The sequence below is a fragment of the Pan troglodytes genome, chromosome 8, assembly GCF_028858775.2.
Source record: "Pan troglodytes isolate AG18354 chromosome 8, NHGRI_mPanTro3-v2.0_pri, whole genome shotgun sequence".
NCBI classification, from domain to species: Eukaryota; Metazoa; Chordata; class Mammalia; order Primates; family Hominidae; genus Pan; species Pan troglodytes.
This window is the reverse complement of record NC_072406.2, coordinates 107355892-107379341: the sequence shown is the minus strand read 5'-3', so window position 1 is coordinate 107379341 and position 23450 is coordinate 107355892. Positions and strand designations below refer to the sequence as shown.

The window sequence follows — 23450 nt, the reverse complement described above, 5'->3', positions numbered from 1 at the left end:
GTCAATTTGGAACCACTGGTTTTAGAAGCATCAGTCTGCAGAAAACCAGCCGTCTATAGGGAATGACCCTAGTCATTTTGGGAGATTAAACCAGTATAAACCTATACTACCATACTTTAGGATATCCTTGATTGCTTTTAACAATTATTTTTTAATTTTTATTTTATTATTATTATTATTTTTTGAGACAAAATCTTACTCTGTTGCCCAGGCTGGAGTACAGAGGCATGATCTTGGCTCACTGCAACCTCCACCTTCTGGGTTCAAGTGATCCTCCTGCCTCAGCCTCCTGAGTAGCTGAGATCACACCCGGCTAATTTTTTTGTATTTTTGGTAGAGACAGGGTTTCACCATGCTGGCCAGGCTGGTCTCAAACTCGTGGCCTCAGGTGATCCGCCTGCCTTGGCCTCCCAAAGTGCTGGGATTACAGGCATGAGCCACCATGCCTGGTCAACAATTTTTTAAATTAAAAAGTAATTCAATATTATTGTAAAAAACATTGCAAAACTGTGTAACTGTGAACAATTTAGTGTGCAGTGTTTCCACTTTCTTTTGTATATATAACATTATTAAGATTTTTAAAGAAATAGGGTGTTATAGTATATAATGTTCTCTAAATGTGTGTGTGTTTTTAAATGTAATTGTTAACTAATTTTAAGGAAGCAAATGTGGTTCAGTGGGAAGGACATCAGATCTGTTCGGGGTTTGTTTCCTGGCTCAGTAATACACTAGTTGGAGGACCAGTAATATAATAATATACTAGTTGGGTGATCCTGGGTAAGTCATAGGTCTTTCTAAGCCTCAGATCCTGGTCTTGGAAATGGGGACTGCTATTTGTCCTCCTTTCTCATAAGGTTGCTATAGGGATACAATGAGATCATATTAGAAAAGCCCTCTTTGTCAATGATAACATAATATAAATGATTGTTATTATTTAAGCTATGATTTCAGCCCTCTTTTCTTTTTCAGGGCTTTGCTCCATATCAGTGAATACTTAACTTGGTGGTAACTTAGTGGTTTGGAGACAAATAGTAACTAGCCTGCTGTCCCCTTTTTTTCTAGGTCACTCCTGGAAGCAAGGCGGCTCTAGCTAATTTATGTATCGGAGATGTAATCACAGCCATTGATGGGGAAAATACTAGCAATATGACACACTTGGAAGCTCAGAACAGAATCAAAGGCTGCACAGACAACTTGACTCTCACTGTAGCCAGGTGAAGCCTATGGAAACGTTTTGTTCATTTCTGATTGACTAGAAGCTGTTTGTGGGCAGGGACTGCCTTCCCTATCTCAGAATCCCCCAGACCTCCTAGCTCAGTGCCATGTATATACTATAGGCATGCCAAAAGGTCTGTGGAATTTGAACTTCAGATTGCTTATTTCCCCTCTATTTTTTTTTTTTTTTAGACGGAGTCTCACTCTGTTGCCCAGGCTGGAGTGCAGTGGTGCAATCTCAGCTCACTGCAACCTCTGCCTCCCGGGTTCAAGTGACTCTCCTGCCTTAGCCTCCTGAGTAGCTGGGATTACAGATGTGCACCACCACACCCAGCAAATTTTTGTATTTTTAGTAGAGATGGGGTTTCACCATGTTGGCCAGGCTGGCCTCGAACTCCTGACCTCAGGTGATCCACCTGCCTTGGCCTCCCAAAGTGCTAGGATTACAGGTGTGAGCCACCGTGCCCAGCCCCCCTCTGATTTTCATGGTGCTTATGATGTGGGCTTCTTTCAGTAAGATACTTGCATTTTCACTTGATCCAACTCAACCAAAATTTTGAGTAAGTAAAATGTCCTGGCCAGGTGCGGTGGCTCTCTTTGTAATCCCAGCACTTTGGGAGGCCGAGGCAGACAAATCACTTGAGGTCTGGAGTTTGAGACCAGCCTGGCCAACATGGTGAAACCCTATCTCCACTAAAAATTAAAAAATTAGCCAGGTGTGGTAGCGTGCACCTGTAGTTCCAGCTACTCGGGAGGCCGAGGCAGGAGAATCACTTGAACCCAGGAGGCAGAGTTTGCAGTGAGCTGAGATGGCGTCACTGCACTCCAGCCTGGGCGACAGAGCGAAACTCCATCTCAAAAAAAAAAGATGTCCTTAGGATGCTGCTGCTACTGCATTGTGCTGAGCAGTGGGTACCATGCCAGGAGATTGCAATAACAGAGAAAAACTTGAACACATTAGCAGCAGAGTACTGAGTGTAACTTTAAGTACATGACAAGCAGGGAGCGCTGGGGATAAAAGAATGAATGAGGGTAGCACCTTGGGAGCTGTAATTAGGGTAGAATTTCCATTCTTCTTTCATTTAGCCTTGGAAGGGGTCCTGCAAAGGCAGGATTTCGGAAGTGATTTGGTTCAACCCTCAGTTGGCTCCCTGTTTCCTACTGCATCAAATTCAGATGTTTCATTCTGATCACCTGTTATCTCACTAACCTTAGCTGCCACAGCTCTTTGTCATGAAGCCTTTGGTTAGATTCTCATCTGTGAAGTATGTTTTTTGCTTTTTTTTTTCGCTTTGTGGCACAGGACTGGCAGGTGGATCGAGTGTGGGGGAGTATATAAAAATATTTTGTACACTTCAGAGACCTACCCCATGAGAGGTACACTGTGTTATTACTACCCCCTCAAAAGCACATCTGCCCTTCATTCTCATCTCCATTTCTATCTTTGTCCAAATCCTCTCCTTCAAGCCCGAGTTCAGGACATTCATTCATTCATTGATTAATTGATTTTTTATTTGTTTACCGGCATGTTGAAAAGGGACATCTTGTATATCTGGCATAGACATTGTGACAAATATAAAGTTAAGTATGGCCAGGTATGGTGGCTCTAGTCTGTAATCCCAGCACTTTGGGAGGCCGAGGTGGGTAGATCACCTGAGGTTAGGAATTCAAGACCAGCCTGGCCAACATGATGAAACCCTGTTTCTACAAAAACACAAAAAAATTAGCTAGGGATGATGGCAGGTGCCTGTAATCTCAGCTACTCGGGAGACTGGGGTGGGAGAATCGCTTGAGCCTGGGAGGCGGAGGTTGCAGTGAGCCAAGATCACGCCATTCATTGCACTCCAGCCTGGGCGACAGAGCGGGACTCTGTCTCAAAAAATAAATAAATAAAATAAATAAAGATAAGTATAAATATTTTCTACCTGCAAGAGAGGAAACAACGACACTAATGAAAACTGAGACTAAAGTAAAATCATTGCTCTGTGGTTGGTACAAAGAAAATAGTTTATAAGAGCAAAAGAGGGGCGTTCTTCTCTTTTTTTTTTTTTTTTTTTGAGATGGAGTCTCACTCTGTCACCCAGGCTGAAGTGCAGTGGCGCTATCTCAGCTCACTGCAACCTCTGCCTCCTGGGTTTAAGCAAGTCTCCTGCCTCAGCCTCCCGAGTAGCTGGGATTATAGGCGTATGCCACCACACCCGGCTAATTTTTGTATTTTTAGTGGAGATGGGGTTTCACCATGTTGGCCAGGCTGATGTCAAACTCCAGACCTCAAGTGATTTCCCCACCTCAGCCTCCCAAAGTGCTGGGATTACAGGCGTGAGCCACCACGCCCGGCCAAGAGGCATTATTTTCATTTGGGTCAAACAGGCTTCACAGATAAGTTGGTTATTTGGTCTGGACCAAACACACTGGGTTGAGATAGAGGAGAAGCCCATTCTATCCTGAGCAGAGATAGGGCAGTGTGAGTCATGCTTAGGAACATGGAGGAGACCACACTGCTGGTGTCAGCTACCCAGAGTGTGGTGAGGGAGGATGAAGTGCTTGGGAAGCCCCCTGGGGCTATGCTGGGGAGCCATCAGCCATGGATGTTATCAGATTGGGGTGTTTAAAAGATCAACCTGGTGGCAAATGGAAGGTAGAGCTGATGGGAGGGTGCTAGTTCAGTGCCTAGTCCAGGAAAGAGGGGGCATTTTTCCAGTTTGTCTTTGGTATATATTATTTATTTTACATGAGTGAAACAGCAGCTTTGTTAATCTGTTGCAGATCTGAACATAAAGTCTGGTCTCCTCTGGTGACGGAGGAAGGGAAGCGTCATCCATACAAGATGAATTTAGCCTCTGAACCCCAGGTAAGTTCTTGCTCATCGTTGCCGCTGCTCTCACCACCCAGCACTTTGCCGTTTCTGACACTGCTCAGCACATTCCTGTTTTTCCTGCCCTGGAGGCCTGGGGATAAGACCCTTCACTGTCACTGCTGGTATCTGGCTCTTGTTCAGTTCTTCCCGTAAGGGAACTGCAGGAGGATAGGGCTGGAAAACCCCAGGGCAGTGACGCTGTGTCCTGGGCTGGAAGCAGGGGGTCGGAAGGCGATAAGGGAAGCCGGTGGAAGCCTTCCTGCGTGGGAAGAGTTGGCAGGATCACAGTGAAGTCAAGGAGCTATTCAGCTCGTTATGGATTTCAGCAACAAATGAATCATGACAGGGATGAAAATAAGTTTAGGTCTGGAGGCCTAGAGCCTAGAAGAAATCGGGGAATATGTAATAGGAAGCCCTGCTTCTCCCCACTGTATGCCCCTGTCTGGTTTCCATGAGCCATGGAGTGGAAATCTCTATTTTTGTTACAGTGAAACTTCTAGTGAGACTTTAAAATTACTAAAATAAAGCAGCAATTAATATAAAAAAAGCAGTACATAGTGTACAATTTGTCACCCAGATAGAATTTCTCAGGACAGTAGACTGCCCTAAGATCCCATATTTGTGAATAAATCTCTCAGTAGTTGGATTATTGGATTGTAGGTGATTTTATTTCTTTCTGCCTTATGTGCCTCTTCTAAATAATCTACAATGCATGGGTATTGTTTTTGAAATAAGGGACAAACTTAGAGATGTTTAGAACATCTTTTGTAAAATTCCTCACACCCAACATGCTACTTGTCTCAAAGTATGTGTCTGTTGGATACATTAATGAATTAGTAATGATAAACTAGGTATGTTGATAATGCCTTTTGAAAATTTTACACTGATTTGTGATGGTTATGCATTTGACCCAAGTTGAAGATTTGAAATTTAACTTATTTTTCTAAATTTGGGATACTATTTAGTTTTTATGGTGAATTAAGATGTAATTAAAATGCAATATATAGCTAGCTATCTTTTATACATAAAACAGAAACTTGTATGAAGTTGAACTCACTTGGTATATTAGTGTGTGTTAATTGGGTGGTTGGATATAAGTCATATTTTCTCAAATAGAATCCATTAAAATTTCAAAAACGAAGTCACATAAAATTTTTGCCATTAAGATAGTAAAAATAATTATTAAAAATCCCAAGAGTCATTTTAAGGATCATTTTGCATCATTTCAAAACTGATGTGAACATATTCTTCTATACAACTCCTCTCAGGAAAGTTCGTAAAATGGCACTTGGTCTATACACTGGCAGTTGTGCAAACTAATTTAAAACATGCCACAGTTAGTTTCAGTTTCCTTGGGAGTTCTCAGCTACTTCATTAAATTTACCATAAATGTTAAATTTTAATTGTTAAATTTTAATTTTTACATATTTTATAACACACAAGGAATGATTTCGTTTTAACTTGGTCTATCTGAAATCCTCATTTTCATGTAAATAAGGTAATTATGTAAATTTCAGTTATAGTTTTCATTTGTAATATATTTGAATTTTCATTTTAAATCTATAGTTACCTGTATTAATCTTTTGAAGGTAGTTCTCTTCAGATTACAAAAATTCTCAAATACTTTAAACCCTTGTATTTTTCTTGTGATTCTAGTAATGCTTTATTACTGTAAGAAAAACTTCTCACCCATCATTTTTCCAGTCTTTTACTTCCAGCCATTCTAAAGTAGAGGATAAATGAGTAAGAGCAGAGTTCATCTATAATAAAAAGATCTGTTGGTTCATGTAATGCCAACCAACACCCCAGCTTATCTGAGGTCAGCATAGTTACACACCTAGTTTGTACTTCCTCATTATTGAGTTTCCTTGGAGACTGATAAATACAAAGCCCAAACAATTACATCATCCCTTCTAAAAGGCAAGCCCTGAATCTGCCTGCTTTCTGGAAAGACCAGTCAGTATTCAGATGAGGGTAGAGATATTCCTTTTATGTACAAACCAGATGCATTCTTGAAAGATTCTTTAGAAAGTGAAATCATCCGAATTTTCAACCTGAATTTTCCATTGACTTCCATTCTAATTGGAAATGTGTTTCACCGGAGGGAGAAGGGAACAGACCCTGGTTGAATATGTGCCACGAGCCAGGCACTGTACTTGACACTCTAGTAACTCACACAAATCCTTGTAAAGAAGGCTTTATCTTCTTCATTTTAAAGATGAAAAATGGGCTTAGAGGGGTATTCCTTGCCAAACAGGAAATTGCAGGGAAAAATTGAGCCAAGGCGGAAAAATAAAGACCCTTCCTTGGGGCTCTGCATCCTCTGCTGCTCCTAGGAATTGCCATGGTGATGGAGAGAAGAAGAAAGAATGACCATCCTGGCTGCGGCACATGTAGGCAAGGGTACCAGGCCACCCATCTGTAAATCTCTGTCTTCATGACCATAGCCTTTAATTACTATATATTATTTATTTGGGTAGCTGTGCCATAAAATTTACTTAACTACTCTTTGATAACTGCTGAAGTTTTGTGTTGTTTTTTATTTTTTGTTATTTATTTTTATTTTTTATTTTTGAGATGGAGTCTTGCTCTGTCACCCAGGCTGGAGTGCAATGGTGCAGTCTTGGCTCACTGCAACCTCTGCCTCCTGAGTTCAAGTGATTTTCTTGCCTCAGCCTCTGAGTAACTGGGATTACAGGCAGGTGCCACCACGCCTAGCTAATTTTTATATTTTAGTAGAAACGAGGTTTCACCATGTTGGCCAGGCTGGTCTTGAATTCCTGACCTCAGGTGATCCTCTTGCGTTGGCTTTCCAAAGTGCTGCGATTACGGGAATGAGCCACCGTGCCTGGCCTGTTTTGTTTTTTTAGGGATGAGAGTCTTGCTCTGTCACCCAGGCTGATGTGCAGTGGCACGATATGGCACACTGCATCCTCCATCTCATGGGCTTACATGATCCTCCTGCCTCAGCCCTCTCAAGTAGCTGGGACTACAGACTACTTGACTGTCTAACTTTTTTTTACAGATGGGGTCTTACTATGTTGCCCAGGCTGGTTTCGAACTCCTGGGCTCAAGCAATCCTCCTGATTTGGACTCCCAAAGTGTTGGGATTACAGGCGTGAGCCACTGCACCCAGCCAAAAGAGAAATCTTTTTTTTTTTTTTTTGAGACAGAGTTCCACTCTCGTTGCCCAGGCTGGGGTGCAATGGTACAATCTCGGCTCACCGCAACCTCTGCCTCCTGGGTTCAAGAGATTCTCCTGCCTCAGCCTCCCGAGTAGCTGGGATTACAGGCATGCGCCACCATGTCTGGCTAATTTTTGTATTTTTAGTAGAGATGAGGTTTCTCCATGTTGGTCAGGCAGGTCTTGAACTCCGGACCTCAGGTGATCCGCCCGCCTCGGCCTCCCAAAGTGCTGGGATTACAGGCGTGAGCCACCACGCTCGGCCCAAAAGAGAAGTCTTAAACATAAAAATATTTTCAGGTTGTTTTCTTTTATTTTAAATTAGGTACTCAATAAAGCTTTTAGTTTTCATGATTTTTTTTTTTAAGAAAGCATAAAAGACTTGAAGATTTAACAAAAAAGGAGAGAAAAAAGGAAGTGCAACAGATGACAGGAACTCTTTTGGAGGCAGCTGTTCTGGGCCTGGGTGTTTTAAGAAAGAGACTAGAGTTCAGGAAGATTTTTCTGGAAAACACAGACACTAAGACACATTTTGAGTTCAGCTGGCTGCACAGAGCATGCATCACCTAGAAGCCATGGGTTGTCCAGACACCCATATAGAAAGGACCTTGCTGATTGGGCTATCAGAAAAGCTGTGATGCTGGCAGGAGGGAAAGAAAAAGTAGAAAAGCTGTAGTTTTAGAAAACAGGAATGTTAATTTCCAAAGTGGCTTTGCGGGTTTGTAAAGGAGCTCTGAGATGTTGTAGCTGTAGTAATTATTCACCTGACTCTTAACAAGTCTAGGGTGGGGGTGGAGGGAACTTTCTCAAATTACAGAAAGAGGGGAATGAGAACACAAGGAACTCAAAAGTCCTTTTCTGCAGCTCTGCTGGGTACCGCCCCTGTAACAGGTATCCCCGACCTTCTATCTGATTAGCCTTGTCTTTCTCCCAGAAGAAACAATAGATCCTTAATTTCCTTTACCCTTGCTCTGCAGGAGACTGAGACCATCTCTGCCTAGTCAGCAGCTGCTTCCCCTGTGACACCACACCCTCTTACCTTGCTTGTCTAACTTGCTCACTTCTGGAGAATTTATCTCCACCTTTTATCATCTCCTGCTTTTGCACTGACCAAAGTGACTGCATATTTCTCTTCACCTAGTGCTTTAATCTCTTTGGTATGTGCCCTGAAAGCGTGTTTTAGCTCTGACTTGAATCTTACAGCCCAAAGCATCAAGGGCTGTCCTGCCCGAGGGTGCCTTAGAGGGCAGGATTTGCTGGGCCTCAAGGAAGAATCAGAAGGTAGAGATGATTCAGGGGGTGTGAACTCGCACAGGTGCCCATTGTGGGAAACTTCCCCAGTCATTGCCCACGTGTCTCAGTGGGTGTGTCAGTGTCCCTCAGCTAAAGTTTGGGTTGAACTAGGGCCATCTTAGCAGCTGGAACACCTCTCCCTGGCGCTCAGCCTGCACTGCCCATCAAGGGGTTTGCATTGGATGCCCCCCTTGATTTCTCCTCTGATCACTGCCTGCAGGAGGTCCTGCACATAGGAAGCGCCCACAACCGAAGTGCCATGCCCTTTACCGCCTCGCCTGCCTCCAGCACTACTGCCAGGGTCATCACAAACCAGTACAACAACCCAGCTGGCCTCTACTCTTCTGAAAATATCTCCAACTTCAACAATGCCCTGGAGTCAAAGACTGCTGCCAGCGGGGTGGAGGCGAACAGCAGACCGTAAGTAGGCCAGGAGTCCTCCTCTGAGCCGCTCCTGGGAGGGGCTTTTCACATCAGGACCAGGGCTGCCCAGGCAGGTACAAGAGCCACTACTCCAGGGAGAAAAATGACTACATTAGCAGAACACTTCTGTGTTCATTTTCTTCATCTACACAAAGGGGACAATACCTCCTGCTTTATAGGGTGTCTGTAAAAGTATGAATTAACACGTAAAATGCCCAGCATTGTGTTAAGCACAAACAAATCACTTAATCCTCCAGAACTGTTTTTATTTGTGTTTTGATTTCTGTGGTCATCATCTTCTAATTGAACATAGTCCTTCCTTGACAGGCCTGCTGCTTCCCGAGAAATTCTTCAGTATTATTAGTCAGGGAGTGTTTGAGGGAATCTAGAGTAGCCTGTGCTTATGTTCACCATCTGAACTAAGCAAGGGAGAAATACTTCATGCTGCATAGTTTTGGTGAAGCAGTGTTTGCTTTTTCCCTAGAGTGGACCAGAGGTCATGAAAGAAGAGAGGTCCCTGAGGATATAAATGCTTGTCCTAGGAATAGGTTCTGATCTGGGGACAGAGGCAGGCTTAACTGGGGGAGAGGTAGGGCTGCAGGTGGAAAGGGGAGAGGTGTCTGAGGAAGTGCCTTGCTGGGGACTGAGGAGGCATGTCCTCTTCTGTCACAGATCATCTGGCTGCAGCTGCCTTTGAGTCTTTTTTTTTTTTTTTTGAGACAAGCTTTCGCTCTGTCACCCAGGCTGGAGTACAGTGGTTTGATCACAGCTCACTGCAGCCTCGACCTCCTGGGTTCAAGTGATCCTCCCACCTCAGCCTCCTGAGTAGCTGGTACTACAGGTGTGTGCCACCACACTTGGCTAAGTTTTACTTTTTTTTGTAGAGATTGGGGTCTCACTGTGTTGCCCAGGCTGGTCTCGAACTCCTGGGCCCAAGTGATCCTCCCACCTCAGACTCCCAAAGTTCCGGGATTACAGGCATGAGCCACCAAGCCCTTTGAGTCTTTATTGGAGTCTCCTGGATCTTGCCAGCAGAGGGGCCCAGTGTCTGCTCCATCTCAGGCTCTTTGAGGATGAATCCAGAAACACTGGGAATCCCAGCAAAGGAACTGGGTTTGAGGATGGGTTAAAGATGGGGCCAATTCTCTGTAGGTGTAAAGGGGGTGGACTAGGTTAGGAATTGCCCACTCAAATACCCAAAAGTGGCAGGCAGGATGAGGAACTGAGGCAGAGCTCTGAGTAAACAAGGGTGCTGGGTGGGGGTGGGGGTGGCAGCTGGAGCGTGCATTCCTGGTCCAGAGGGGACGCTGCTCCTTGGCTCCAGCCACGTGCCTCATGCAGGTCTCATTTCTGCTGATTATTTCCATTAAAACAGAAGTTGGAAAGCCTCTTTTTTTCGGAAATCTCCTGATTTTTAATTATTGGTGACATTTAAATTTTGTTGGAAAACACTGTGTGGTCCAAACTTGCCTTAGCTCTGAGAACCTTTCCCACTTGGAATCATCAATTTTTGTATTGCCTCTGAAGCCCGCTTTGCCATTCAGTTTCTCCCCAATTCACCTTTAACAAGAACCTGCTCAACTCTTAGGGTAATTAAATTGCAAACCAATGGCTTCAAATGCAGGTTGAGAGAGGTTAAGATACTAGAGGTTCCAAACTACTTAAATGTTTGGAAAGGGCTGTTGTAGCAACACCTCTCAAGGGCTCCTTGGCCATTCCGTGCGTATAGTCACCCCTCCCCTCCCCAGAGAGAGACAGATGTCATTGGACACCCATGACATGTGCATCCCTGTTCCCTGTGCCTGACACTGAGAGGACACTAAGATTTCTTTCTTTCTTTCTTTCTTTTTTTTTTTTGAGACGGAGTTTCACTCTTGTTGCCTAGGCTAGAGTGCGATGGAGTGATCTCTGCTCACCACAACCTCCGCCTCCCGGGTTCAAGCGATTCTTCTGCATCAGCCTCCCGAGTAGCTGGGATTACAGGCATGCGCCACCACACCCGGATAATTTTGTGTTTTTAGTAGAGATGGGGTTTCTCCATGTTGATCAGGCTGGTCTCAAACTCCCGACCTCAGGTGATCTGCCTGCCTCGGCCTCCCAAAGTGCTGGGCTTACAGACGTGAGCCACTGCGCCCAGCTGACACTAAGATTTCTTTTAACATTTCTTTGAGTCTAGTAGGGCAGACTTTTTTCTGTGTGACTTTGGCTTTAGAAGATGTTAAAGGTTACTGGCCATTTATCATAGTAACCAAGGCAGTCTCCACCAATGTTTCTTCTTCCCTCAAATTCTGGTTCTTGCAAGGGCTTACTGGCTTGAGATGATGATGCTCTTCTAGGTGGCTGTGGGGACATTTGAGATACCTGAGAAACGGTGTCATACTGGGCCCCCTAGGCTTTCCACAGACACACCCTGAGAGGAAGCTTCCAAGCAGCCCAGGAGTGGTGGAAACACTGGGGGCTGTGATCCCTGTTTTTAGCTGCTTTGGTGCTGGGGAGGCTGAGAACATGACCCTCTTTTACTGTCCCAGAGTGGAATATTCCATGATCTGGACTTAGTAACCCAGGAAATGACACATCCTTAATTGAAAGAGCTGCTATGCATTGGGAGAAATATGTGCCTGGGAAATATTTTTAGTATGGCCTTGGCTATTTTTCCTTCATTAATGTCTTTCTTCTTCTCTCATGTTCCCTGCCTGCTCCCTCCTCCGAGTCTGAAACTACCAGGTGGCTGTGTAAGCCTTTCCTCTAGCCCCTGGCCCAGACTCTTTGGCTGCAGTAGTTGCCGAGTATCAAAATTTGTCTCTTTGCAGATTTTCTCAGCAGAGAGGGTCCTGTTTCTGTTCCATCCCGCACTCTTTGAGGCTGAACCCAGAAACAGTGGGAAAACCAATAGCCTAAGGCAGAGGAGCTGCCTAACTGGCCATGCTGCTTGTATGGGGGGATCTCAGCTTGCTGGTGTATTTCTAGTGCATTCCCACAAAGAAAGATTCTCCTGTGAGCCCAGCAGTCACCCGGTAACTTTGCTTGCTCAGTCAGCACAAGTCCCAAGTGCTCGCTCCCTCCCACTGTTTAGTCTGTGAAATTCGCTGAAGTTCCAGAATTGGCTGACTACATACTTTGCATCTGAGGTCATCACCCATTCTCTGGGGCTTGCCCTGGATTTCTTTGTCCTATGCACTTGAAAGCATCGTGGTGTGTCTGTTGCTATCTGTCTTGTAGGTCTTTACAGAGCTGTGTCCCAGTCAGATAAGAACAGAGATAGCCTTGCCAACTGGTAAGGCAGGTGAGGGGGTTTCTCTGCTGCCCTTCCTCCCAGTGCACACAGTGGAGGGGGAGGTCCTCAGTGGCCTTTTTCCTCTAGGTCAGTTCAGCATAATAATCATTTATTGAGTGCCTACTGTGTACCAGGTGGGCGAAGAAAATGTCAGTTCAGCAGAAAGCTAGCACCTTTCCTCTGTTCTCTTTTAATTGAGTTGAGGGGACCCTGGTCAAAATCAGAAAATTCAGAGCCCAGATTTCATTGTTTATATGATACTGCCTGATACTTCCTAAAGGCTTGGTAGATAGAGGGGCCTGAGCCTTGAATTCCAGCTCTGCCTCTCACTAGCTGTGTGACCTTGGGAAAACCATGTAACATCTCTGAAACTCAGTCTCCTGAGATTTAAGGTGGAAATAATACTAACTTCTTTACCACCAGGTTGTTGAGACAATGCAATGGGATGTGCACAGAGCACTCAGCACAGTGCCTCGCCCCTGGTAGGTGCTCAGTAAATGCTAATTATTGCTAACTTTAGTTTCCATGAGGAACTCCATCCCCATCACTTCTGAGAACTGGGGGCTACAGAAGTGTGGAAGCACATAGACAAGTGTAATGGAGAAGACTTTGCTGTGGCTTATGGTACACTTCTTTCTTTCCCATTAAATTCAGCCAGCCCACACAGCTAATCAGCTTACTGATGGGGTGGTGGTGTTCTCTTCAAGGAATGATTGGAGAGCTCCTGTAACCAACATACTAGGCCCTAGATAATAGCTCTTCCAAATTGTGTTGTAAGGTGTTGCCCCCAAACATTCATGAGGGAGATTTCTAAGCAGCTGCCCTGGAAATAAAGGGATGCATCATTTTCTATTCAAATATTATCACAAGGATGATGTTAACCCTGGCTTCTTCAGAGCTGAATCAGAAGTACACCTCTATCATGAAGGCTGCTTGCCCCTCTAGCTAAACTTGCCTGCCACCCACAGAAAACTGGCTCTGGTGTGTGGGCATTCCTCTCTCTTCTCCTGGTGCCCACAATTACCCCTCTGGTTTCTTATTGCAGGACCAATATGTGTGCCTTTGAAGACCAAAACTTAGGAAGCACACAGGCCAGGCTTCCCTTCTGAAAATGATTACATAGAGTTTCCCTGAATGGCGTTTTTGGGTGAACATTGGGGTAATCAGGCTGGGACATCTCATTTCTTGGGATATGAGATAGGAAAGATTTTTCTGGGTCCGTCTACCTCCTTTCCCCCACCTACATAAAAAACAAGTATTCCTCTACATTATTTCCAGCTAGCACTTAACTTCCACCATTTGGGGAAAATATTTCTTAAAATTAATTAAAATTTTTATTTTGAGATAATTGTAGATTCACTTGCAGTTATAGGAAATAATACAGAGATCCCCTATACCCTTTACCAATTTCCCTCAATGGTAACATCTTGAAAACACAATAGTAACAAAACCAGGATATTGACATCAATACACTCAAGATACTGAACATTTCCATCTCTGCAAGGGTTTCTCATTTCGCTCTTTTATAGCCACACTCGCTTCCCTCCTTTTTCCTCACCCTCCTTAACCCCTGGCAACTTACTCATCTACTCTTTATATTTTTATTATTTCGAAAATGTTATATTAATGGAATCATACAGTATGTAACCTGGGATTAGCTTTTCTACTCAGTATATTGTCTGGAGATTTATTTAGGTTTTTGTATCGATAGGTTTATGTATCAATAGTTTGTTCCTTTTTTTTCTGTTCTATGGGTTTGTCTTTTTTTATTGTGTTAAAAAACATGAAATTTATGATCTTAAACGTTTTTAAGTGTATTGTAATGTTTACTATGTGTACATTGTTGTGCAACACATCTCTAGAACTTTTTTATCCTGAAAAACTGAAATTCTATACCCATTGAAAAACAACCTCACCTTAAAGTCCCCATCTCTCAAGCCCCTAGCAACCACTATAATACTTTCTAAGTTTGATTACTTTAGATATCTCATATAATTGGAGTCATGCATTTGTCTTTTTTCAATTACCATAATGTCCTCAAGGTTTTCCCATGTTGTAATATATGACAGGATTTCCTTCTTCTTTTCTTTTTTTTGAGACGGAGTCTCGCTCTGTCCCCCAGGCTGGAGTGCAGTGGCGCGATCTTGGCTTACTACAAACTCTGCCCCTCCAGGTTTAAGCAATTCTCTGCCTCAGCCTCCCGAGTAGCTGGGATTACAGGCGTGTGCCACCATGCCCGGCTAATTTTTTTGGTATTTTTTTAGTAGAGATGGGGCCTTCTTTTTTTAAGGCTGAATAATATCCCATTTTTTTTTCACATTTTCTTTATTCATGTTGATATGGTTTGTCTGTGTCCCCACCGAGATCCCATCTTGAATTCCACGTGTTGTGGGAGGGACGAAGTGTGAGGTAATTGAATCATGGGGTCAAATCTTTCCCATGTTGTTCTCATGATAGTGATTAAGTCTCACAGGATCTGATGGTTTTAAAAAGAGGAGCTCCCTTCACCAGCTCTCTCTCTCTTTGCCTGCTCCATCCATGTAAGATGTGACTTGCTCCTCCTTCCACCATGATTGTGAGGCCACCCCAGCCATGTGGAACTGTAAGTCCAGTTAAACCTCTTTCTTTGTAAATTGCCCAGTCTTGGGTATATCTTTATCTGTGGCATGAAAACACACGAATACACATGTTTTTATGGATGTTTAGGTTGCTTGCACCTCCTGGCTATTGTGAGTAATGCTGTAATGAACATGGGTGAGCAAATATCTCTTTGAGATCCTTCTTCATTTCTTTTGTTTATAATCAAAAGTGGGATTGCTGAATCATATGGTAAATTTTTAATTTTTTGAGTAATCTCCATACTGTTTTCCACAGCAGCTGCACCATTTTACATTCCCATCATCAATATGCAAGGGCTCCATTTTCTCCACAACCTTACCAACATTTGTTTTATGTCTTTTTGATAGTGGCCATCTTAACAGATGTGAGGTGATATCTCATTTTGGTTTTGATTTGCATTTCTTTAATGATTAGTGATGTTGAGTATCTTTTCATATGCTTGTTAATCATTTTTGGCTAAATGTCTATTCAAATCCTTTGATCATTTTTTAATCGAGCTATTTGTTTTTTGTTGAGTTGTAGGAGTTTTTTAATATATTCTGGATATTAATTATATGTATGTTTTGCAAATATTTTTTCTATTTCATAAGTTGCCTTTTCACTCTGTTGTTTCCTTTGTGGTGCAGAAGTTTTAAAGTTTGATGTAGTTCTATTTGTTTATTTTTGCTTTTGTTGCTTGTGTTTTTGTGTCATATTCAAGAAATCATCACCAAATTCAATGTTAGGAAGCTTTTTTTATTTTTATTTTTATTTTTTAATAGAGACAGGGTCTCAGGCTGATCTCGAACTTCTGGGCTCAAGTGATTCTCCTACCTTGGCCTCCCAAAGTGCTGGGATTACAGGTGTCAGCCACAGCACCTGACCCCCTATGTTTTCTTTTAGAAGTTTTATATTTATAGTTTCTGGTCTTATGTTGGTCTTTAATCTATTTTGAATTATTTTTTTCTTTCTTTCTTTTTTTTTTTTTTTTTTTAAAAGATGAAGTCTCATTCTGTTGCCTGGGCTGGAGTGCAATGGCATGATCTTGGCTCACTGCAACTTCTACCTCCTGGGTTCAAGTGATTCTTTGGTCTCAGCCTCCTGAGTATCTAGAACTACAGGCTTGTGTTGCCACTCCTGGCTAATTTTTTTGTAGTTTTTGGTAGAGATGGAGTTTCACTGTGTTGGCCAGGCTGGTCTTGAACTCCTGACCTCAAGTGATCTGCCTGCCTCAGCCTCCCAAAGTGCTGGGATTACAGGCATGAGCCACTGTCCCTGGCCAAATTATTTTTTTATGTGGTGTTAGGTAAGGGTCCAACTTCATTCTTTTACATGTGAATATCCAGTTTTTCCAACACCATTGAAGAAATTATTCTTTAACCATTGTGTAGCTGTGGCACCCTTGTTGAAGATCATTTGACAGTGTATGCAAAGGTTTATTTGTGGGCTCTCTATTCTATTTCATTGGTCTCTATATCTGTCTTATGCTAGTACCATACTGTTCTGATTACTGTAGCTTTGTAAAATGTTTTGAAATAAGGACGTATGAGGCCTCCATTTTTGTTTTTCCTTCTCAAGGTTGTTTTGGCTATTTAGGATCCTTCGAGATTTTATATAATTTTACAATGGTGTTTTTTTATTTGCAAAAAATGCCATTAGGGTTTTGATAGTGATTGCATTGAAGATGTAGATTGCTTTGGGTAGTACAGATATTTTAACAGTCTTAGGTCTTCCAGTCCATGAACATGAGATGTCTTTTTGTTTATTTGTGCATTCTTTGGTTTCTTTCAACAATGTTTTATATTTTTAAACATTTTAAAATGTTTTATAATTTTAAAATGTACTCTATTCAGTGTACAAGTCTTTCACCTCTTTGGTTAAGTTTATTAGGTGTTTTGTTCTTTTTGATGATTACACGAGATTGTTTTCTTAGTTTTCTTTTTGGATTATTCATTGGTAGTGTATAGAAACAACTGTTTTTTGTTTGTTGATTTTGTATTTTGCAACTATGCTGAATTCATTTATTAGTTCCAATTGTGTGTGTGTGTGTGTGTGTGTGTGTGTAGTTGGGGGGGATCTTTAGGGTTTTCTGTGTATTCGATCATCGCATCTTTGAACAGATACAATTTTACTTCTTCCTTCCCAATTTGGATGCCTTTTATTTCTTTGACTTGCCTAAGGTCTCTGATTAGGACCTCCAATGCTATGTTGAAAAGAGGTGGTAAAAGTTGACATTCTTGCCTTGCTGCTGATCTTAAAGGAACAGCTTTTGGTTTTTCATTTTGAGTGAGATGTTAGCTATGGGTTTTTCATACATGAACTTTATTATGTGGAGGTAATTTCCTTTCATTCCTGTTTTGTTGAGTATTTTTATCATGAAAGTTTGTTAAATTTTGTCAAATGCTTTTTCTGCGTTCAGATGACTAGTTTTTGTCCTTCATTCTGTTAATGTGATGTGTTACACTGATTGATTGTTATATGTTAAAACATCCTTGCATTACAGGATTAAATTCCACTTGGTCATGGTGTTTAATCCTTTTAATATGCTGTTGAATTTGGTTTGCTAGTATTTTGTTGAGTATTTTTGCATCAATATTCATTAGTAGTATCAGTCTGTAGCTTTTTTTTTTTTTTTGTAGTATCTTTGGTTTTGGTATCAGGGTAATACTGGCCTCATAGAATGAGTTTGGAAGCATTCTCTCCTCTTCAGTTTTTTGGAAGAGTTTGAGAAGGATTAGTTTTAATTCTTTTAAAATTGTTTGATAGAATTCACCAGTGAAGCCATCTGGTTCTGGGCTTTTCTTTGTTGGGATGTTTTTGATTACTGATTGAACCTCCTTACTAGTTATAGGTCTGTTTAGATATTTTTAATTTTTGTATGACTCAGTCTTGGTAGGTTGTGTTTTTGGGAATTTATCTATTTCTTCTAGGTTTTCTAATTTGTTAATATATAATTGTTCATAGTAGTCTGTTATTATCCTTATTTCTGTGGTATTAGTTGTAATGTCTCTTTCATTTCTGATTTATTTATTTACTTACTTACTTAGAGGCAGTCTCTCTCTCTTGCCCAGGTTGGAGTGCAGTGGCTCACTGCAACCTCTGCCTCCTGGGCTCAAGTGATCTTCTTACCTCAGCTTCCTGAGTAGCTGAGACTACAAGTATGTGTCACTATGTCTGGTTAATTTTTTTTGTAATTTTTGTAGAGACAGGGTTTCACCATGTTTCCCAGGCTGGTCTTGAACTTCTGAGCTGAGCTCAAGCAATCCTCCTGCACTGACCTCCCAAAGTACTGGGATTATAGTTGTGAGCCACCGTGCCTGGCATGATAGTATTGTTGAATTTTTCTCTATCCTCTCTGATTATCTGTCTAGTTGATCTATCAGTTGTTAAGAGAGGGGTATAGAAGTCTTCAACTAAAATTGTGAATGTGTCTCTTTTCCTTTCAGTTCTATCAGTTTTTGCTTTACATATTTTGAAGCTCTGTTGTTTGATGCACACACATTTAACATTGCTATAGCTGTTGGTGAGTTAACCCTTTTGTGATTATATAATGTCCATTTCCATCTCTGGTAAATTTACTTGTTCAGAGGTATACTTATCAGATATTATTAATAATATAGCCACTCCTGTTTTCTTTTGATTAATATTGGCATGATATATTGTTCTCTACCATTTTACTTTTAGCCTGCTTATATATTAATATTGGAAATGAGTTTTATGTTGATAGCATATATTTGGGTCATGTTTTAAAATGTACTGTTTTGTATCTACCCTGTTCGTTTCTGTCTTTCAGTCGGTTTATTTAGATGATGAACATTAATGCGATGATTGATATGTTAGGGCTTAAGTCTGGTATTTTATTTTGTTTTCTGTTTTCCATTTCTCTGTTTTCTTTTTCCTGTTTTCCTGTGGGTTATTTGACATCATTTTTTTTAGAATAACATTTTTATTTGTAGTGTTTTTTATTCTATGTCTTTGTATAACCTTTTCAGTAGTTATCTGGGTATTACATTGTATATATATAACTTATCACAGTTTACTGGTGTCATCATTTCAGGAGTTCAAAGAAGTATAGAAACTTTGCTTCTCTTTGTGAACCTTTGCCCTCCCCTGCTTACAATATAGTTAAAATAGATCCTTTTATACACTTAGAACCACATCAGACAGTGTTATAATTTTTGCTTTACTTGTCAACAAGAGTTAGAATATATTGAGAGGGAAAGTATTTTTTAAACCCATATTTTTGCTTATGGGTTCTTTTTTCATTCTCGATATTCCAAGATTCCTTCTTTTTTTTTTTTTAAGACAGAGTCTCGCTCTTGTCACCCAGGTTGGACTACTGTGGTGCGATCTCCGCTTACTGCCACCTCCACCTCCCGGGTTCAGGTGATTCTCATGCCTCAGCTTCTTGAGTAGCTGGAATTAACGGGCATCCGCCACTACGCCCAGCTAATTTTTGTATTTTTAGTAGTGACAGGTTTTTGCCATGTTGGCCAGGCTGCTTTTGAACTCCTCACCTCAGGTGAGCCACCATGCCTGGCCGGTTCCTTCTTTTATTTTTTTTCGTCTATTTAGAGAACTTCCTTTAAACATTATTAGGGTAGCTTTGCTAGAGATAAATGCTCTCAGTTTCCCTGTATCTGAGAATGTCTTGATTTCTCCTTCATTCTTGAAGGATATTTCCACTGGATACAGAATGCTAGGCTGGCAGTTTTTTTTCCTTTCAGCAGCTGAAAGCATTGTGCTACTTCCTTGTTTTCTTTATGGATTCTGATAAGAAATCTGCTGTCTTTTGAATTGGTTTTCCCCTCTAGATAAGGCGTCATTTTTCTCCTACTGCTTTGGAAATTCTTTCTTTGTTGTAGTTTTCAGAAATTTACTATGATGTGTTTTGGTATGGATTTTTTTAGGTTTATCCTGTTTCCTGTTCACTTCACTTCTTTATGTCTTTTGCCAAATTTAGGACACCTTTAGACATGATTTCTTCTAGTATTTTTCTAGTTCCACCTTTTTTCTCTTCTTCCAAGACTCCATTGACATGAATTTTTGATCTTTTATATATTCCCATAGGTTTGTGAGGCTCTTCATTTCTTTTTTTTCTCCTCATTCTATTTTTCTATGATCTTGAAATTGTATAATTTCTAATATTCACCTTCCAGTTCACTGATTCTTTCCTTTGTCTCCTTCATGCTGCTGCTGAGTGTATCCACTGTGGTTTTATTTCAGTTATTTTGTCAGTTCTAGAATTTCCATTTCATTCTTTGTATCTTCTGTTTGTTGAGACTTTATTTGTTTTAAATGTGCTCATAATTTTTCATTGAAACATTTTATGATGACTGTGTTACCATCTTTGTTAGATAATCCCAACATCTCTGTCATCTTGGTGTTGGCATCTCTTTATTGTCTTATTTACAGTGTGAGATCTTCCTCGTTCTTCTGAGAGATGTGATTTTTCAACTGAATCTTGAACATTCTTGTTACTATGTTATTAGATTCTGGATCGCATTAAAACCTTCTGTATTCACTGGCTTCCTCTCAGATATGGGGTTGGGGATGCTGCCTCATTACTGACAGGTGGGGGTAGAAAGTCCACTTTCCCTGTCACACCTGAGGTCATTGGGGCCACTCATTACTGCTGGATGGGGTGGGAGTTCTGGCTCCCCATATGGCTTCCACTGACACCTTATGGGTGAGTGGTGGCCTAGACACTGCTGAGCAGTGGTGAGAGTCCTGATTCTCTCCTAGGTTTTCTTCATTACAGCTGGGTAAGGATGAAATATGGACTCTCTATTGGGCTTTCTCGGAGTCTACCCCAGTGAGATAGTTGGGAAACCGCATCATAGCCTGGTGAGACTAGAAGTCTGGACCCCCCACTTGGCCTTTTCTGGCATTTGGCTGGAGAATAGTGTTGTTTCAACGTGTTGTGTTTTGCTGGGCTGCCCCTTTCTGGTTATTTGGTCAGATACAGCAGGCTCCTCTTGAGACTTCTTCTGTCTGTGCCCATTGCCCTTTCCAGGTTGCTGCCCTCAGCTCCATGTCTGGGATGTCCAAGGAAACAAGAACACCCTGGGAGCTCACCATCGTGGTCCTCAGGACGTGGGGTCCCTAGCCAGTGTGCCTTCCGTTGCCCTGTCAGAGTCTTCTCATGTTGTTTTATGTGTAATGTCCAGGGTTTTTGGTTTTACTGGGTGAAACAGGGAAAAATATGTCTACCTCATCTTCTCAGACAGGAAAAAGATTTTTATGAGGAGACCATCTTCTCCTGTCTGGATGCTTTCAATAATTCACATAATCCCCCTTTCTATTCCAATTTTTGTCTCACATACAGGTAGTTTTATTAAAGTATCAACATGTTCTTACTGTGTGAGAAAATGACCCTACTAAGGTTGTATCAGCAATGAGGATTTTTTTCTTATGGCTGTCTTGTTTTAGCAACTTCTGCCTCCTAGGTTCAAGCGATTCTACTGCCTCAGCCTTCCAAGTAGCTGGGATCACAGGCACACGCTGCAGCACCTGGCTAATTTTTTTTGGATTTTAGTAGAGATAGGAGTTTCACCGTGTTGCCTAGGCTGGTCTCGAACTCCTGAGCTCAGGCAATTCGCCTGCCTCGGCCTCCTAAAGGTGTGAGCCACCGCACCTGGCCTAGCTGAGATTTATATACAGATAATTAAGTTGCTGCCACAGATGATGGCCCAAGTTAAAAAAAAAAAAAAGCCCCTTATATCCTCACTCTGGGCACTTCATGGTTCTGATGGAGTAGACTTTCATCCCAGGGTTGCTGTGCTGACCCATGCTCCAGAGCCATGGGCGTACTGCTTTCCATCCTCCTCGTCCTTCTGACCCTCACCCCAGCTGCCCTTTTGGCTGGAGCAGGTGTGAGAATCACATAAGGTCTGCAGGCTCAGCCTCCAAAATCCTCCTCTGGGAGGTGGGCTCAAGGGGAGTTTCTGCTTATGTTCTAAAGACCACTATTATCCTCCTACGCCTGGCTGTGTCAGCCATCTTATTTGGCAGGAATGGGAGTGGCTTGGTTAGAATAACCCTGGGGCCCTCAGGTCACGTCCTAAAATAGTGGGAGAAAATATTAAACATTTAGGAAACAGATACACATAAGCTCCCAGGGAGAAACAAGAACTAGGAAACTTTGTGTAACGTATTGTTACTCCAAAGTAGTTGAATTTGCTTAAACTCGTTATTAAAACTGTATAGAGTGGGTTCAGAAGAAAGTGTTTATTTTCACTGTTCCGCCGTCAAAACTTTTTCTCCTGGAGACTGAGTGGTGTGTATTATATTTTCTGAAGCCATATCACTGTAATATTCTTTCATTGCTGTTTTTAATATAAAAACGAGAAATTTTTTGCTCCATTTCTCCTTCATATTTTTGTCATCATTTTTTAAGATATTGTGGTATCATGTCAATACCTGTAATCTAGTGTCTAAGACTTAGACGTTGGATCTTAGGATGTTATTTTGAGTCAGGTGTATCAATACCTTAAGTAAGGTAATAGATATTGAAAGTCCTTTATAAATTGTCCAGTGGTTTAAAGATACTATCATTATTTGAGAAAAATGGTAAGTTTTTTTTTTTTTTTTTTTAATTATAGAAATCCCTCACAAGGTGATTTGCTGGAAGAATATGTGATGGCCTTGTGGTCTGGGTTCTGTCATTTTTTTGGTGTGTTCCATTGGTGGCTTCCAGACATAACATACACCAAAGAAGAAGAAAAATCTTTCCCAAGAACATTCCATAGTCTGATCTCAATTTTAAAATAGTCCTAAGTGTAATAGAAAAAAGATTTATCCAAAAATAATGTAATATGCTTATTATGGGGCAAGTTCCAAACTCAGGACTCAAAGAGTCAGGCATATAACTCAAAGAAAGGGCTGGAAAGTGAGACAAAGAAAGACCCTTGGTTAAAACAACTCCCCCAGGTGGCCCCATTGCCTGCCCTGAGAGGCACCCACAGTTCCCTGCAGGTGGGGGAAGAGGCCAAGCAGGAGTGGGCAGGACAGGCAGGGATAGCTGCTTTCCCTTCCCCAAATGCAGCCAGCCGGAGTGACCAACCCATGAATCTTGCTACTTAAACTCTGACCTTCTTTGGTAGCCATGAAGCATATGCCACTCTTTGGGTGCCTTTTCCTTTATTGTGAGAACATGGTTGGAGTGGAAGGGAAACACCTGGACCTTGATTGCTATGATTGACTCTGCCTTTAGCTGGGGACCTGAGTACTGAACGTGCCCCAGAGGTTGTCTCAGAAAAGAGAAAGGAAGAAAGGAGAGGGAGAGAGGGAGAGGAAAAGGGAACTTGCGGAGAATTACCCAGGGAAAACATATACCCTGGAAATGAGTAAGCGTAACTGATAAAATTCATTTGCACCTGTGAAAGTGGCTCCAGCCCTAAAGAGAGTCTGTTTAGAGTTGCTGAATAAAACCACTCCTGGCCACTGCCTGCATCTGTAAAGCTGGGAGGCAGCCTGGTGGGCTGGAGACTTTATAGCTTTATTACTCAGGAAGCACAACTTGTTTATATACAAATCTATCCATCTGCATCAATAAATTGCCCCACCATCTGATATTTGCTCTTTGGTTCCACTGGGCACACTGG

General features: G+C 41.8%; 1 protein-coding gene across 3 annotated transcripts in view; it reads left to right on the top strand.

Annotated features, from left to right (window-relative positions):
• The window catches only part of PDLIM1 (PDZ and LIM domain 1), a 57706-nt gene that overhangs the window by 22476 nt on the left and 11780 nt on the right, over nucleotides 1–23450 (top strand). For all 3 annotated transcript variants that reach the window (XM_063782029.1, XM_016918901.4, XM_063782030.1), the window contains exons 2-4: nucleotides 1063–1214; nucleotides 3982–4066; nucleotides 8770–8969. In XM_063782029.1, the coding sequence (XP_063638099.1) occupies nucleotides 1063–1214; nucleotides 3982–4066; nucleotides 8770–8969 (437 nt within the window). The remainder of the gene's footprint in view (nucleotides 1–1062; nucleotides 1215–3981; nucleotides 4067–8769; nucleotides 8970–23450) is intronic.